Source organism: Engraulis encrasicolus, chromosome 10 (assembly GCF_034702125.1).
Source record: "Engraulis encrasicolus isolate BLACKSEA-1 chromosome 10, IST_EnEncr_1.0, whole genome shotgun sequence".
Taxonomy (NCBI): Eukaryota; Metazoa; Chordata; class Actinopteri; order Clupeiformes; family Engraulidae; genus Engraulis; species Engraulis encrasicolus.
In genome coordinates, this window is record NC_085866.1 from 50,051,395 (window position 1) to 50,067,293 (window position 15,899).

At 44.6% G+C, this 15,899-nt stretch overlaps 1 protein-coding gene across 1 annotated transcript in view; it reads right to left on the bottom strand.

The window, feature by feature from the left end:
* LOC134457277 (plasma membrane calcium-transporting ATPase 3-like) overlaps positions 1–15,899 on the bottom strand; it is a 66,621-nt gene that overhangs the window by 5,241 nt on the left and 45,481 nt on the right. The window contains exons 13-21 of the mRNA XM_063209208.1: positions 14,187–14,366; positions 13,649–13,736; positions 13,140–13,246; positions 12,309–12,500; positions 8,952–9,165; positions 7,708–7,919; positions 7,014–7,121; positions 3,922–4,104; positions 2,319–2,475 (exon numbers count right to left, since the gene is read on the bottom strand). Coding sequence (XP_063065278.1) covers positions 2,319–2,475; positions 3,922–4,104; positions 7,014–7,121; positions 7,708–7,919; positions 8,952–9,165; positions 12,309–12,500; positions 13,140–13,246; positions 13,649–13,736; positions 14,187–14,366 — 1,441 coding nt within the window. The remainder of the gene's footprint in view (positions 1–2,318; positions 2,476–3,921; positions 4,105–7,013; positions 7,122–7,707; positions 7,920–8,951; positions 9,166–12,308; positions 12,501–13,139; positions 13,247–13,648; positions 13,737–14,186; positions 14,367–15,899) is intronic.

Genomic DNA, 15,899 nt, shown 5'->3' on the forward strand with positions numbered 1-15,899 from the left:
ATAAGGCTAGGAAGAGATAGCCTTGTTTACTTGTACACTAATACTTCACTAAAACTTACAGAATGACGATTTCTAGGTAAGTGGGTAAATGTAAGCACATCTATAGCAGTGCACATTTACCCCGGGCGTACAGGTTAGGCGCACTACCATGCAAGAGCCAGGTGTGTTTTACCTGTGTCGGGGAAGCTCCTTGTGGTGGCTTTCAAAAGATCACATTTCAAACCACATCCCAACAATAGCTGACACTAAATGCACAACACATGCAGCCTAGCGGCACAGACCTTTGCATGGTAATGCACTTTCTGTATGCCTCATTTTCACATTACTGTCTACCCAAATCACTGGCAATACTCTAATACAATTACTGTATGTTACGTATATATACGGTATGCAATTATCCCAGGTTGGTTAAGTTGGAACGTTTCGATCGAGGGCAGTTTCGATCTTCCTGTTTCTGCTATTGAGGCAGCACATTGACCAGAACAAACACTTACAACATAATATTAAAATACTATAATGAAAAAACAATCAGTAGCTTAGATGAAAACCAACTGATTACCACAGCTAAAGATAAAAAGAGCAGTATTGAACAACACGGCAAAGCCACACTGAAGCATCCCTACAAAGAAACTCAGAACCTACAACAATGAGAAGAGGAGAGAGGGCGGGAGGGGGAAGGAGGGCAGGAGAGGCACGAGAGAAAGAGAGAGAGAGAGAGAGAGAGAGAGAGAAGCAGGAAATAGAGAAGGATAAAAAAACCAAAAACCACAACAAGAGCCAAGAGAGAAGAAGAAACAAGCGTACAAAAAGATGCATACTTAAAAAGAGAAAACACAGCACACATTATAAACCAATAGGAATGACACTAGTTGGAACAGGACATTGTACGGTAACACAAGGTGAAAGAGACTGGAAGCTTCTTTGTGGAAGTCCAGACCGGCCCTGGGGAGGGGATGGAAGAGAATTAGTGTCGATGCAACAAGATGCTTATGGCCTTATACTCGAAGGTTTACTACTAGCTCTACAATGACAACAAAAATAACGTCAAATAAATAAAAAGGACTACGTTTCAAATTTCTTTGTCCATTTTTGGGGGTATTTTTTGTTTCTTTAGGTTGTGGTCTGTATTGTTTTGTTTTGTTTTGCTTTTTTTTTGGATACGTGCACTCAAAACCGAGAAAGAGGGACTTAAAAAGAGACTTTCAAAAAACATGTTTTGCCTTTTGAAACAAAATGTATGTCAAAAAAGTTAATGGTTTGTATTTTTTCTTTCTTTCTTTTTGGAATGGTCGATACAGTATCTGTTTTTGTGAATGATAAATAGCTCTGGACAGTCCGATAAAATCAAGTCAAATAAAAGAGACAGCAGCGAGGCACCAAAACAGGGGGAGGTGGGTGGAGAGGGAAAGATTGAGCCCAAATCACAGGCAGCACCAAAAAAGCCCAACGAAGCAGCAAGACAAAGAAATAGCTTCAGATTAACATGAGGTAGTGAGCAGGGATGGGGGAGAGGGATAAGAGGGTGGGGGAATTAAAACAACAAAGCTCAAAACAGCAAAGAAATGAAGCTAAAACTGGAGAATGAAAGAGAAACTGGAATGAATAGACTAAAAATTAATGGCGGCACAACAGAGGACTGTTGGCAGTCTGCTCCCTTTGTTGGTATGGTGTTGTGAGGACTTGTTGATGGAGAATGTATCTGTGTGTGTGTGTGTGTGTGTGTGTGTGTGTGTGTGTGTGTGTGTGTGTGTGTGTGTGTGTGTGTGTGTGTGTGTGTGTGTGTGTGTGTGTGTGTGTGTGTGTGTGTGTGTGTGTGTGAGTGTGTACCCAGTGGTTAGGCGTGTTTTTATGTTCCTGAATTTGCAAGTGTCTATGAATTTGCATACATATGCAGGTACAGGTGATGTCTGCGTGTATTTAAGGTTAACAGTGCTTTGTGTCTGCAGTCACTAGTGTCTAGTATGTGTGTCTTAGAAGGTTTAGGGAGCCTACTATGTGTCTTATAAGGTAGGGTATCTAGTATGTGTCTTATGAGGTTTAGGGTGCCTAGTATGTGTCTACATGTAGTAAGATTTAGGGTGCCTAGTACAGTATGTGTCTACATGTAAGCTTTAGGGCGCCTAGTAATACTAGGCACCCTAAAGCTTACACATAGACACATACTAGGCTAGTGTGTGTCTACATGTAAGCTTTAGGGCGCCTAGTATGTGTCCACATGTAAGCCAGGGCGCCTATGTGTCTACGTGCACAGTAAGCTAGGTTGCCTATGTGTCTACGTGTAAGGTTTAGGGTGGCGTTAATGCAAAGTTGGAACTCACTCCCTGTGGCACCGGAGGAGGCATTGGCAGTGGAGAGAACTACGTGAGTGGGGGTAGAAATATTGGTTACTTCGTGCAGCTGGCTGAGCACGGAGGAGCGACGGCGCACGGCTCCCTGAAAGGAGCCACTTCTCTTGAAGGTGCTCACTACCTCCATCTGCAGGAGAGACAGAGAGAGGGGATATAACACAGACACACACAACCGTGCACACACACAGTTATAATGACACAACTCTCGTAGGGGAGAGGAGGGGGAGGGCTCCACACGACTAGTTCTATCACAGTATAAAATGCTAGTGTCCTCACTACAGCAGTACGAAACCATTGACTTAAAGTTCTGTCTTTTTTTCTGTGACGTCAAACAAGTTCTGTTTTAAGCTAAGCAGAAAAAAACAACTACAGGTTTCCATAGAAAACAGTGGCGTGTAAGTCATTGTAAGTCACGTGTAGCAGTGGCGTGTAAGTTTGTGTCTATGCCAACAGATGCTACTTTTCCTGCTTTAGATGCATGGAATCGTTTGACGTCACATGAAAAAGGCTGGTTATTATATATTATTTATTGTTATCGCTACTGTTTTTGTAACATATACACATTTACCGACATTATGTAGGGGAGACAGAGGAAAACAGGGGAACCTTCACACTTCTAGCTCTTTCACAGTTTAAAATGCTAATGTCGTCAGCACAGCAGCACTTGACACTGACTCAACACTGACTTGCTGTTATGATTGTTATTATATTGCTATCATTATTGTTACTGCTACGGCAATGCTTGTGATAATTCTATTTAAATATAACTGACAGCATACTTTTGCCATTGTTAAGGCATAAAAGGCTTAATACTTGACGAACAATATGCTTCATAAGCATGAACAAGCATTAAATTAAGTCTGTAGCCAGGGCTAGGCTTCCATGGGGGCATCCGTCTTATTTGTTTAGCGGAGCAGTCGGTCGGTCAAACACCTTAGATAAACATCTAAAGACGCAGCATCTCCTCCTCCACAAGGCAAAGTGCCCTAGCCTGGGTGCCTGGGTCGATGTGGCTGAGACAGAGTAACATGGTGGATGGCTTGTGTTATCAGTGAAGCAATGGTGGGATGGTAAAATGGATGGGTGGTGAGGCAAAGTAGAGAGGCACTTAACTGATAGCTTTTGTTTTTCTCAGAGCAATTGAGCTAATGTAATGACTGTAGGCTTGGGGAATGTAATGATGACACATAGGATGGTGAATGAAACATTGGACTGAAGGTGGTGCAATTTGAAATGCATAAAAGAATCGATTGAGATTATATCATAACAAGGCATGAATCATTCTGGTCAAATACGGTAACAGGGCTTTGCTATATATAGTAGTAAGGCAAAACTGTGATAGGTTGGCTCTGCAAATGTATTCAGCAAGTCTGTTACTGTACATTCATCAGAAAAACCAGAAAACCATCACAAAAAAAATCTTGGTGTAGGGGAACCCTGTGTGCATTCACAGCACATTCTTCCCTGTAGGGGAAAGAGGTCTCATTAAAAAAGGAACAGCTGCAGAAACTCTACGGAAACGGGCAAATTAACAACAAGAAGTAAAAACACAACAACGGAATGCCAACTGTACCTGAGTCTGAATGCGGTTGAGGCCTCTGAACCAAAGGATCTGTCCGCGGCGCAGCTCCCGCTCTGCATGGTCGATCTCCTCCTCATCCTCGCCCATGTCTTCATCCATGATCTCGTCAGTGCCCGTCCCATGGCCTGCCTCTTTCAGGAACTTCAGCTGACTGGTGGGCACCGTGGCAATGAGCTATGACACAAACATGTTATTTATTTGATTAAAGCAATGCACATTAATCAATTCAATAAAATCAGTTAAAACATCAATGTACGAGTCTGCAACATAGTATCAGCAAAATCTCATTCAACCAATGTTTAAAGGAATACTGGGGTGTAAAATGACAATTTGAACATCAAATTGTCATGGCACATCATCAGTATGTAAGGTGAGGAGCGACCACTGCATTCTGATGCAAATAAACGGGGACAAAGTAAAAGATCTAAGAAATAGCTTCCTCAGCAATGAACAAGCTCGAAAGCACTCCATATTTCAGCAATGTCATAAAGGTCTTGTCAATCCAACTAAGGCACAGCAAGTTAAACCTTCTTGGTTAAATCTGCACCCAAAACCGTTGCACACGGCATCGTACATAACAATTTGTCACAAACAGCCAACATCAGTCTTAGCCAAGGTGGGAGTTATTTGTTATCTATAACTATAAAGTGAAAGTCTAAAAGTCTGAATACCAACCTATTACAGTTTTTCTCAATTGGTTTTGTACATTTCTCACAACAGAATAATGATTCTCAAAAGTCTTTGTTCAATTGTGACTTCCTGGTGTTACCTGTGCACATGGTCAAATCAGTTTCTCATTGTTTTCGGCATATAGCAAATGCTATCGTCCACCATGCCATGGCTGTGTACAATTCTCAGTGATTTCGTACATTATCAATTGCTTTTGTCATATCACTCAAAAAGCTTTGTCACTGAATGCATGAAACTATCTCAATCTTATCTGATCAATGTAATATAAAACTGAATTTACAACATTTCCCATCCAATCTAAACAACATTTCGCTTCAGAAAAGATTCTCAAGAGTGTACTATTCAATTGACAACATGAGAAATTGATTTGACTAGCTTGTCCATACACTATGACACAATGACTAACCATTCTGCTGGCGCTGATACGTTCATTGACACAAAAACATGGTTTTGAAAGACAAATAAGGGTTTTGAGCAAGAGACTTGGTTTTGCAGGTCATCCACCGTGTTTTGCCATTTGTTAAAGCTGTTTTGAGAATGAATATTATGTTTTGCAAATTGCGAGAGAGATTCGAGAAATGTACAAAACCAATTGAGAAATACTGTAACAGTGAAGTGCTAGGGGAAACCCTGACCTATGCTCCAGTATGTAGCTCAGAGTTCAAGTTCAGGTACATGTGCACCACCAGCACACAACACACAACTCTCACTGTGCTCGCTGGGCGTAATGTTAACAGCTTACGGGGAGCGACATGAGGAGATGAAGTGCTTAGTAGGCGCTGACCACATTTGCTGTAGAGGAGAGAGTATAAGTCTGCACACTGAGACCCTGCCGTGACCAAACGGTAGGGCACTCGTCTACCATGCGGCTGACCCGGGTTTGATTCCCGGCCCGGGTCCTTTGCCGACCCCTCCCCGTCTCTCTCCTAAGTCGCTTCCTGTCCACCTCTCACACTGTCCTATCAAAATGAAGTCGAAAAACACACAAAAAAAATCTTTAATCTTTAAAAAAATGTCTGCACACTGCAACGCAGACATCGATGTTTATTTTAGAGAGACAACGTTTCGACCCGAATCTTCGTCCACCCTGCACCTGCCTTTGTCCTGCACGTGGACTCAGTGAGGTGGGATGTGCTGCGCATACTTTTACTCTTCTGAACACATTTGCATTAGTGTCTGACCTTCACCCCAACCCCCACTCAAAGAGCCTGTTCTGCAGACTAATGGACCTTGGCTTGGCGGACAGCGTTTATGGAAATAACATTGGCATTAACCCCTGGGCCAAAATGTTTAACCTGTGTACACTGTATCTGCAGCATGGCATGAGTGATGTGAGTGAGCAATGACTGAGAGAGAGAGGTCAAAGGTTAAGGTGAAATTAAATAAAACCATCAAGGGACTCGGTTCCCTTCCCCAAGGCTGAACATACAGGATATGTAGTGTATATGATTTGTGTCTGTATTGTAAGGGCATGTGGCCTTTCTCCTGATCACATACTGTAGGTGAGGAAGCTACTCAAGATACAGTAATCTTGCTAAACTAAGACAGGAATCATGCTGTATGTATGGAATAGCGGACGACGAGGTGTCCCGATATCAAGGGAAATAATGGACGAGGCGGAGCGTTCTAAACAGCCCGACGGCGCAGCCAAGTCCATTTTCCCTTGATATCGGGACACCTCGAAGGCCGCTATTCCGCTTATCACCCGGTTACCAGCATTTAAGTATTACTTCATTAATATGTTGATCTAAGGTTTCGTGAGAAAGTAGATTCACCACTGCGCTTGGTACGTTGCTATGGGCACCACTTCCTAATCTAGTGAGACGCGCCTCTATCGGAGACATGTAAGGACGCGCGCAGAATGTTGGGGTGACTTGACAACCAAATGCGATAGAATTGACGACTGGGTTTTTGGCTTGACAACCAGATGCGATAGAACTAACGACGCGGTCTTGACTAGACAACCAGATGCGATAGAACTAGTAACGGCACAGGTGTCCTGCTACCGGGGAATAAAGGACACCTGCTCAGCCAATCAAAAGACGTTCCGTCTGCTCACTGGGTGATAAGGGGGTATCTCAGCTTCAGAAGGCTATATACACTTAAATGGAGATTGGGCTCCAAAGACAGATGAAACATCTATCTATAACCAGACAACTCAGTCAATAGAGGGTCAGATAAAGATAAAGCTAATGTACAATTTAGTCACTGTTAAGAGCAAATGCATGTAAATGACCAACTAGACTAGAAGTTGCTGCGTGAGAGGTAGCTCTAACAATTGAAAAAAAATGGAGACAGAAAAAGAGAGAGATAGAGAGAGAGAGAGATAGAGAGATAGAGAGATAGAGAGATAGAGAGAGAGAGAGAGAACAAGAGAGTAATAATAGCCGCACCTGTCCCCAGAGCAGCTCTCCGACTCCCACGAACAGGCACCACAGCCACTGCTCCACGTTGAGGGGCGCACAGCTGAACGGCTTCCCTCCCCACTGCACGATCACGATCTGAAAGGCGGGAGAAGAAGGACAGTCACTTTTAGAGTGGAAAATTGAGATATCGGGATAGAGGCATTTCATCTGGCATTGTTAATATCCAGTACAAATTTGGCATCTTACAGTACAATTGTACAGGTACTTTTTGTATATGCTGTATAAGTGGCATGGATGCACCAACATTTGCACCTTTTCCAACGGTGATGTGAAGATTTCCATTCTCATCTGAAAAATGCACTAAAGCGTCTATGAAAATGTATCCTATACACATAGTATATTACACACCATTTCCTAATGGTCTTACTACCAGTGTTGCAGTATTGGACACATGCAGCCTGCCAAACCTAATATCCAACAGAGCAGGGAGCACTGATGCACAGATAGAGGACAACATGGCGTACCGTACAGGACAAACCCCCAGGACCGCTGATAGCTTTGGCTGGGCCTGGGACAAAGTCATCTGAAATGGCCCCCCCACCCAATACATGCAATGTCATGGGCACCCAATTCTGCACCCCCTGGGCCCGGGACAACTGACCCCTTTGTCCTCCCCTTGTCAGCTTCCCTGTGGACAGGGCGAGCCACCACTATGACTCACCTGCACTGCGAACGTGCCAAACACGATGCTGCAGAAGATGGGGTTGGCGAAGATGCCGTCGAATACGTTCCTCTCGCCGTGGATCTTGCGGGCGTTGATCTCGTTGAAGAGCTGCATGAGGACGAAGGTGTTGAAGATGATGGTGTAGTGCTCGGAGGGAGGGGAGTGCAGGGGTGCGTTGCGGCCGTTGTCAATGTTGAAGATCTTTTCTCCTGGAAATGGAAAACAGAGCGTGATCAGAGGTGTACAAAGCATGTATTGCACTGCACTACACTGTAGTTAGTTATTAGTGAATACTCAGTGTATTGTACCATGTACAGTATGTAGACAGGCATGCAGCCTGCTGGATCTGTGCAAAGTGTATTATGTACAGAATATATATGCTGTTTCTTTACTCCATTAGACAGACAGACGGACAGACAGACAGACAGACAGACAGACAGACAGACAGACAGACAGACAGACAGACAGACAGACGACAGGCAGGCAGGCAGGCAGGCTGACTGACTGACTGACTGACTGACTGACTGACTGACTGACTGACTGACTGACTGACTGACTGACTGACAGACAGACAGACAGACAGGCAGACAGGCAGAAAGGCAGACGTCAGATCTTTTAATTGGCAAATGAAATACTTTCATGTACCAAAGTCAACCAACAGATCAATATATACCATGTAGAATAGCAGACCAACACAACATACTACAGACCAACGGGCCAGCATCAACAGCTGTGGGATGCAGCCACATACAAACGTACCAATGAAGAGCAGTGTGAAAATGATGCTGAGCATTTATAATGTATGACAAACAGACAGACAGATACTACTATCTGGATATATAAAGCTTTTCAAAATACTATGTACAGTATAACACAGGTTCCCAACTTGTTCCAACTTGTGACTCTCTTGAAATGTAAACTTACAAATGTCCGGGGCCCACCTCTGACCCCATAAAGAATACAACTGAAATAAATAGTCAACAGCAACACACACACACACACACACACACACACACACACACACACACACACACACACACACACACACACACACACACACACACACACACACACACACACACACACACACACACACACACACACACAGTTTGAGACATATAATACCACTGTACTATATAAAACAATAAGTGATAACGAGACAGACAGACAGACAGACAGACAGACAGACAGACAGACAGACAGACAGACAGACAGACAGACAGGTGGAGGCTGTAACCTACCGACAAAGAGCAGAGTGAAGATGATGACGAGCTGGTATATAGCGTGTCCCAGGATGTTCTTCATCATGGTGAGGGAGATGAGGGGGTTGTTGCGGCCGTACGGCTTCCTCAGCAGCAGGGACTCTGTGGGGGGCTCTGTGGCCAGCGCCAGGGACGCAAAGGTGTCCATGATCAGGTTCACCCACAACATCTGCACTGCCTTCAGAGGAGAGTCCTGTGGAGGGAGGAAGAGAGGTAGGAAGGGAGGGAGGGTGAGAGGGAGAGAGGAAGGAGAAAGAGAGAGAGAGGAGGGAGATAAAGAAGAAAGAAATATAGATGTTCACAGGTTGAGTGATTACACATTGTAATGGAGAGAAAATAGGTGAGAGGAAGGAGAGAGAGAGAGAGAGAGAGAGAGACAGAGAGAGAGACAGAGAGAGAGAGACACAGAGAGAGAGACAGACAGAGAGAGACAGACAGAGAGACAGAGACAAAGATATTTATCCATTTTAGTGATGGCACATCTTGTTAAAAGTTTGATCCTGAGTCCAACTGTGGGGAATGACAAATGACATCGAGGGAAGGAAACTGAGACTAGGGAGCTATAGTAATAGCTAGGTTAATTATTTTTATTTCTCTGTGTTGGGCCACTGTTATCTGAGCATGCTGAGCATACGTACAGTGTATATTCTTTCATCTGAACCTATTCTCCATGTTGGACCATTGCACTGTCAACATGATCTCGAACGAATTGCGTCTCATTTCTCACGCAAACCAAAAACTGAAATTGCGTCGCGTTTACGACGCATTCTCTTTGACACACATGCGCAGTGGTCATGCAGCTGTCCGTGACAGGTTAGGTTTAGGGAAAGTTTTGGTCAGGGCACAAATTTAAAACTCAGAAACGTGGCATTACTGACAGGCTAGGTTTAGGGATGGTTTTGGGAAGGGCACAGTTGTAAAACTATGAAACATTGCATTACTGACAGGTTAGGTTTAGGGATGGTTTTGGGAAGGGCACAGCTAGACCAATCAGAAGTTACCTATGTGCTCTAGACAGCAGGGAAAGCGTCGGAATATGTACGCAATCTTGGATGTTGGTTTGCGTGAGAAATGAGAAGCAAATTTTTCGAGATCAGGCTCGCACAGTAGCGTAAAATGTACAAAAACACTTCTGCAGATTACCATGGCATCTGTGCAAGGAGGGCATATTCAAATGGCTGCATATCAACGTATATCCATCCATAACACGCTCATTAACCTCTTCCATTTCAACGTGTCTACAGCATTGACCGGTGTGCTAGCAACTGCTGCCCAAATGCGCATGAACGGTGTGACGTGTGACATGTGCGTTATGCCCCTTTTTGGGGGAAAACTTAGGCAGAAAAGCCAATACAAGTCAATTGGTGGTGTTGGTAAAGAATAAACGAAAGACAAGGACCCAAGGACCTGTAGACTAGCGTTGTTGACGCTCAACATGCCGAAGACATGGTGTGTTGTCGGCTGTTAAAGTAATATAGCCAAACAGCCATGGCTGAGGCATGTAGCATGTAAGTTAATGAGACATTCGTTTTCCCCAAAAAAGGGCGTAACGCACATTCACGAGCAAAGTACCCGGATGGCCGTTCACACGTATAGTAATGGCGCTGGCCGTGTCACCGAAGATTATAACGCATACAATACCATGCCTAGGCCCTGCACTGTGAAACTTCACCCATAATCATATCAATGTCAACAAATGTATACTGCAAAATCTGATTTGAAATTGAAACCTGATCAATGATACAATGCAATGCAGAGTTTCTTGACAGCAGGCAGTATAGAGTAGATCTGTGATTTAATTTCTGCTCCATATATGGTACAAGCTGTATTTCCCAGGTAGAGGTCTACAGTGTACCACAGAAGTGAGCACACCCCTCACATTTCTGCAGATTAGTAAGCATCATAATGTAAACGGTTGTATAAGCTGTACATTGACTGCTTTTCATTGTGTCAGAGTGAAATGTACAACGTTACAGTAAACTAGTCCACAACGCGCCTTGGTGTTCCCAGTGCCATCCCTATGCATTTGCACAACGATGAGAAGAAGAATGAGAGAGGGTGACGGGAGATGTAGATTTTGGCAGTGCAAAATGTACTGGCCCAATGCTTCACTTCTGACAACTCTCATTGGCATTCATCTGCATCTAGCTGAAAAAACTACTCGCTGCTTGCAAGCCATATAAATATGGGTAAATACAGTTAATATATTTAAATGTCTAGTGTATGACATATTTTGGTGTCTGTGTATGTTGTCAAAAACGAATTGCCTATTCACAAACTCTACCAGCACCATCAATTTCAAGCATTAATTTCTGCATTACGTAAATGTCATGTAGATTCCTATGAACATGGAGAGTAAATCTTGAACAATGCAACCTAATAGGTTAGAACAGAGACATACGTTCACACACACGCTGCTCCAAATTTCACACACAATAATACAATCAATTCCCAAAGGCTATGGATATTGTATTGTTACTTCTCTGGGCCTTGGCAAGTTTCAACGAGGTAATGAAGATCATATACGTTACATTGGACCTTGAAGTTCAGCTTCAGGAAAATTGAGCACCTTTTCCTTGTGTCACACACACATGCACACACACGCACGCACGCACGCACGCACGCACGCACGCACGCACGCACGCAGGCACGCACGCAGGCACGCACGCAGGCACGCAGGCACGCACGCACGCACACACACACACACACACACACACACACACACACACACACACTGGCATTCTTTCTTGCTTTCCCTTGCCAAACGAAATATGCATAGGCAGACAATACAGGAGCTTAAGCAATTTTCTTCTTTCTATGGCACAATGACATCATCCATTGCCACTGTGCAAACGTACCGATGACAAAGACACTTTCCTGAGCACTCATCATTCTGAGCTGTCCTGGTGCAGTCACTGCACCATACTATATCCTCTGGAGACAGAAGCACTCTGTAGGTCATCCTCCTCTACCCCACCCCCTCTATGCTCCCCCAAGGCATACCAACCTGTCTGATGCAGACTCAAGTCAAGGCCACCATTACGTGATGTTATTGTTATATATATGTGTGTGTGTGTGTGTGTGTGTGTGTGTGTGTGTGTGTGTGTGTGTGTGTGTGTGTGTGTGTGTGTGTGTGTGTGTGTGTGTGTGTGTGTGTGTGCGTGAGTGCATGCGTGTGTGCGGGCATATATGGGCGTGTGTGTGTGCCAGTAAATATGCATGTGAATGTGACTACATGCAGTACCTGTGTGATGAACAAACACACACTCAAACGCACGGACGCACGCACACACAAACACTCACAAACACACAAATGCACCCACACATTCACTGTACCTGTGTGATGCAGGCCCCGGTGAAGGCCACTATGACGGCCACCACGTTGACGGTGAGCTGGAACTGTAGGAACTTGGAGATGCTGTCGTAGACGTTGCGGCCCCACATCACCGCCTTCACGATGCTGCTGAAGTTGTCATCCGTCAGGATGATGTCAGAGGCCTCCTTGGCCACATCCGTACCGGCTATGCCCTGAAAAACGAAAATACGTTTCATATGTCATGGCGATAACATGTTTACAGTAAGAGAAGATTTAATGAGACAGACGGTCGAACAGACAGACAGACTGACAGATATGGTTATGCACAGGGAAACACTGCATTTGTCAATTGCTTTAGAGTAATAATGATGTCATACTTTTCATGTCAAAGAAGATAATATTTTATATTTAATATATTTTAAAGAAAAGATTGACATATCTTACCGATTCAGACAGAAAGACAGAGATACAGAGAGACAGAAAGACAGAAAGACAGACAGAAAGACAGAAAGACAGAAAGACAGACAGACAGACAGACAGACAGACAGACAGACAGACAGACAGACAGACAGACAGAGATAGATAGATAGATAGATAGATAGATAGATAGATAGATAGATAGATAGATAGATAGATAGATAGATAGATAGATAGATAGATAGATAGAGAGATGAACCTCCTGGAAAACAAAGCCCAACATTCTCTTCTATCAGTATATATACGTCTATAAATAAAGATCCAGACAGCCTCTCTCTCTCTCTCTCTCTTGGCTGTCTGTGGAAACTCCTTTTAGTCGGCCCGGGCTGAGTAAGTAACGTATAATGAGACGAGCAGAGAGGGGTTTAATTTACCATGGCGAATCCCACGTCAGCCTTCTTAAGTGCAGGGCCGTCGTTGGTGCCGTCTCCAGTTACCGCCACAACCTGCCGCTGCTCTAACACAGTGCTGTCTATGATGCCTGTACGGCGAAAAGGGGGGAAAAGAGGACATCGCTGTAAAAGCTAACCAGCTGTAAACCATTTTGAACCATACACAAATTGTTATTACACGGCCTGATGGATTGGACTGCTACTGAGAGCTACATTGCACAGTAGATTACGCGATGCTCGTTTAGCAAAAGTGCTCAAAACATCAATTTATCATGAGATGAAGAGAAATCCAAAGTGCTGTGGAATTGCAGAAATTGTTTGAAGGTGCCCTTTGGTGTTGGGAACAGAACAAAAAATGTTTTTAAAATGACTTAGCCATATTATTAAAAATTAAAGGAATTCTTTCTTTTTTCACATTCATCATACTCATTCTTTGTGATTTGCTTTTGGAATTGTAGAAGAAGATAAAAAGAATGTTCTGAAGGATGCACCTTTAACCAGGGTATGCTTGTCTGTGGGGGAGGATCGCGCTAGCACTCGTAGTTTGGGCCAAATCTTGTCAATTCTTTCCTGTTCAATCTGTTGCAAAATAAAGAAAAATAGTCAGAAGAGAGATAAGAATATCTATTAGTCAAACAACACAATAGCCAATATTCAGGAGCAACACAACACTAGTAATACATATTTAATGACATAACAGCAAAAGACATTAACCCCTTAAGACACGGCTTTATACATTTGTTGTTACCACTATGGTAATGACCAAGTCGTGGTGCATTACTAAAGGCCCTGTGTTATGTCATAGTATTGTAGTCCTATGGTAGTTACATTTCAATGACTATTACAGGGTGCCTCTGGAGGTACGGTGCGCATTAAGGGGCACTGTCTTATTTGCATTTTTTTAAATTATTTTTGTCATTTAGTTTTTATTATACTTTCTATTGTAAATTTCTTGCCCCTTATCAACCAAGGTGCTGTGGCTCTCATGCTCAGCACACTGGGCTGTGCCGCCCAAAACATTGCACGCACCTCTCCCTTCTCGTTCCTGATTCGCCGGTTGAAGTCCTTCCCCTCCAGGCAGATGAAGTCGTCTCCGGGCTGGATGATGCCACACTTGGCGGCGATGGCACGCGCCGTGTTGATGTTGTCCCCTGTCACCATGCGCACCGTGATGCCAGCCCTCTGGCACATCTTGATGGCATCGGGCACCTGTGGGGTGGGTTAGCAGGTGAGTGTGTTTGTGTGTGTGTGTGTTTGTGTGTGTGTGTGTGTTTGTGTGTGTGTGCGTTGGTGGCAGATTGGAAGGTAGGTTAGGGGGTGGTAGCGTGGCAGGAGGGTTGCAGGAGAGGTGGTGGTTAAGGGGGGCAGGTGGGGAAGTGGTGGGGGCAGGACGCCAGCAGAGGAGGGTGGAGTGAGGCATGGAGGTGTTGGTAAGGACGAGGGTGGGTGACCAATGAGTAAGGGCTGGAGGTGGAGGAGGAGGTGTTGGTGTGGTGGTAGGGTGGGTGACAGGAGGTGATGGTGGTGGGTGAGACAGGGTGGTAGGTACGTCGTGTGCGTGCATGTGTGTGTGTGTGTGTGCGCGTGCATGTGTGTGTGTGTGTGTGTGTGTGTGTGTGTGTGTGTGTGTGTGTGTGTGTGTTGCACGGAGATGGGCAGCAGAGGAGGTGTTAAGAATGATGTAGGAGGGAGGTGGTGGAGGTGTTAAGAATGATGTAGGAGGGAGGTGGAGGAGGTAAGCACAAGGTTGTTGTTGTTGGTGGTGGTGGTGGGGGTTGGTAGGTAGGAGGAGGGCAGGAGAGGTGGTGATAAGGGCAAGGCTAAGATGGAGTCAACATCATCAGTATACACTGGCCACCCAGTTCACCTTTCAACTTCCAGCTTCCCCAGACCCAGGGGCGTCGCTTTAGGCAGGACAGGCAGGGCATTTGCCCCTGGGCCACAAGGCCCTTCTCTATTGGTGGTGGGGGCCCTATTATGATCTTGGCAGGCTGTATGGGGGCTGTATATCAGTGTCTTGCCCTTGGGCCCTGTGTGCAATTGTTCCGCCACTGCCCAGACCATATATTATACAGCACAACATACTTTACAGTGCAATGTGTATGTATGGAGTCCTTGGAACGGTGTGAAGGGCTTTGACATGCTGCTACAGCCCATTATGGACTCCATCCGTCATTGTCCTTGCCAAATACATTTACATAACATAACATCAGAGCACAACTCCTCGCCCAGGTCACTGACCCTGACCCCTGAAGACATGACGCGCACAAAGCTGCCAATCACTGTCAGCTATATTAAGAATGACTCTGAGGCGCTCCATGTTCCTCAGATAAATAAGGATCCTCAATGCCCATGTATGTACGTGCCAAAAAAAGATGGCAGAACTCTTTGGCTATCCATCCATCCATCTATGCATCCATCCATCCATCCACCCATCCATCTGAAGACATGCTATACACAAGCTTTAGAGAAGATGTCCAGTTGCGTAAAACCAAACTCTTTGGATATTCATCTCTCCATCCACATCCTGGTAATAAGTGATGATGATTTCGCGTAGGAAAGGTGTGGTGTACGATTGCCCATGGCCATTACGAATGCATCACTTAGCATATATGTAGCCCATAGCCAAGCATGTCAGTTCTATCTATTCCAACAATCGGCAAGATTCCTTTAGTCAAGGCTTTCCACCCCTCTCCACTGTCTGATTGGCTCCCTCGCTAACCATTGTGCAAACGATTGTGC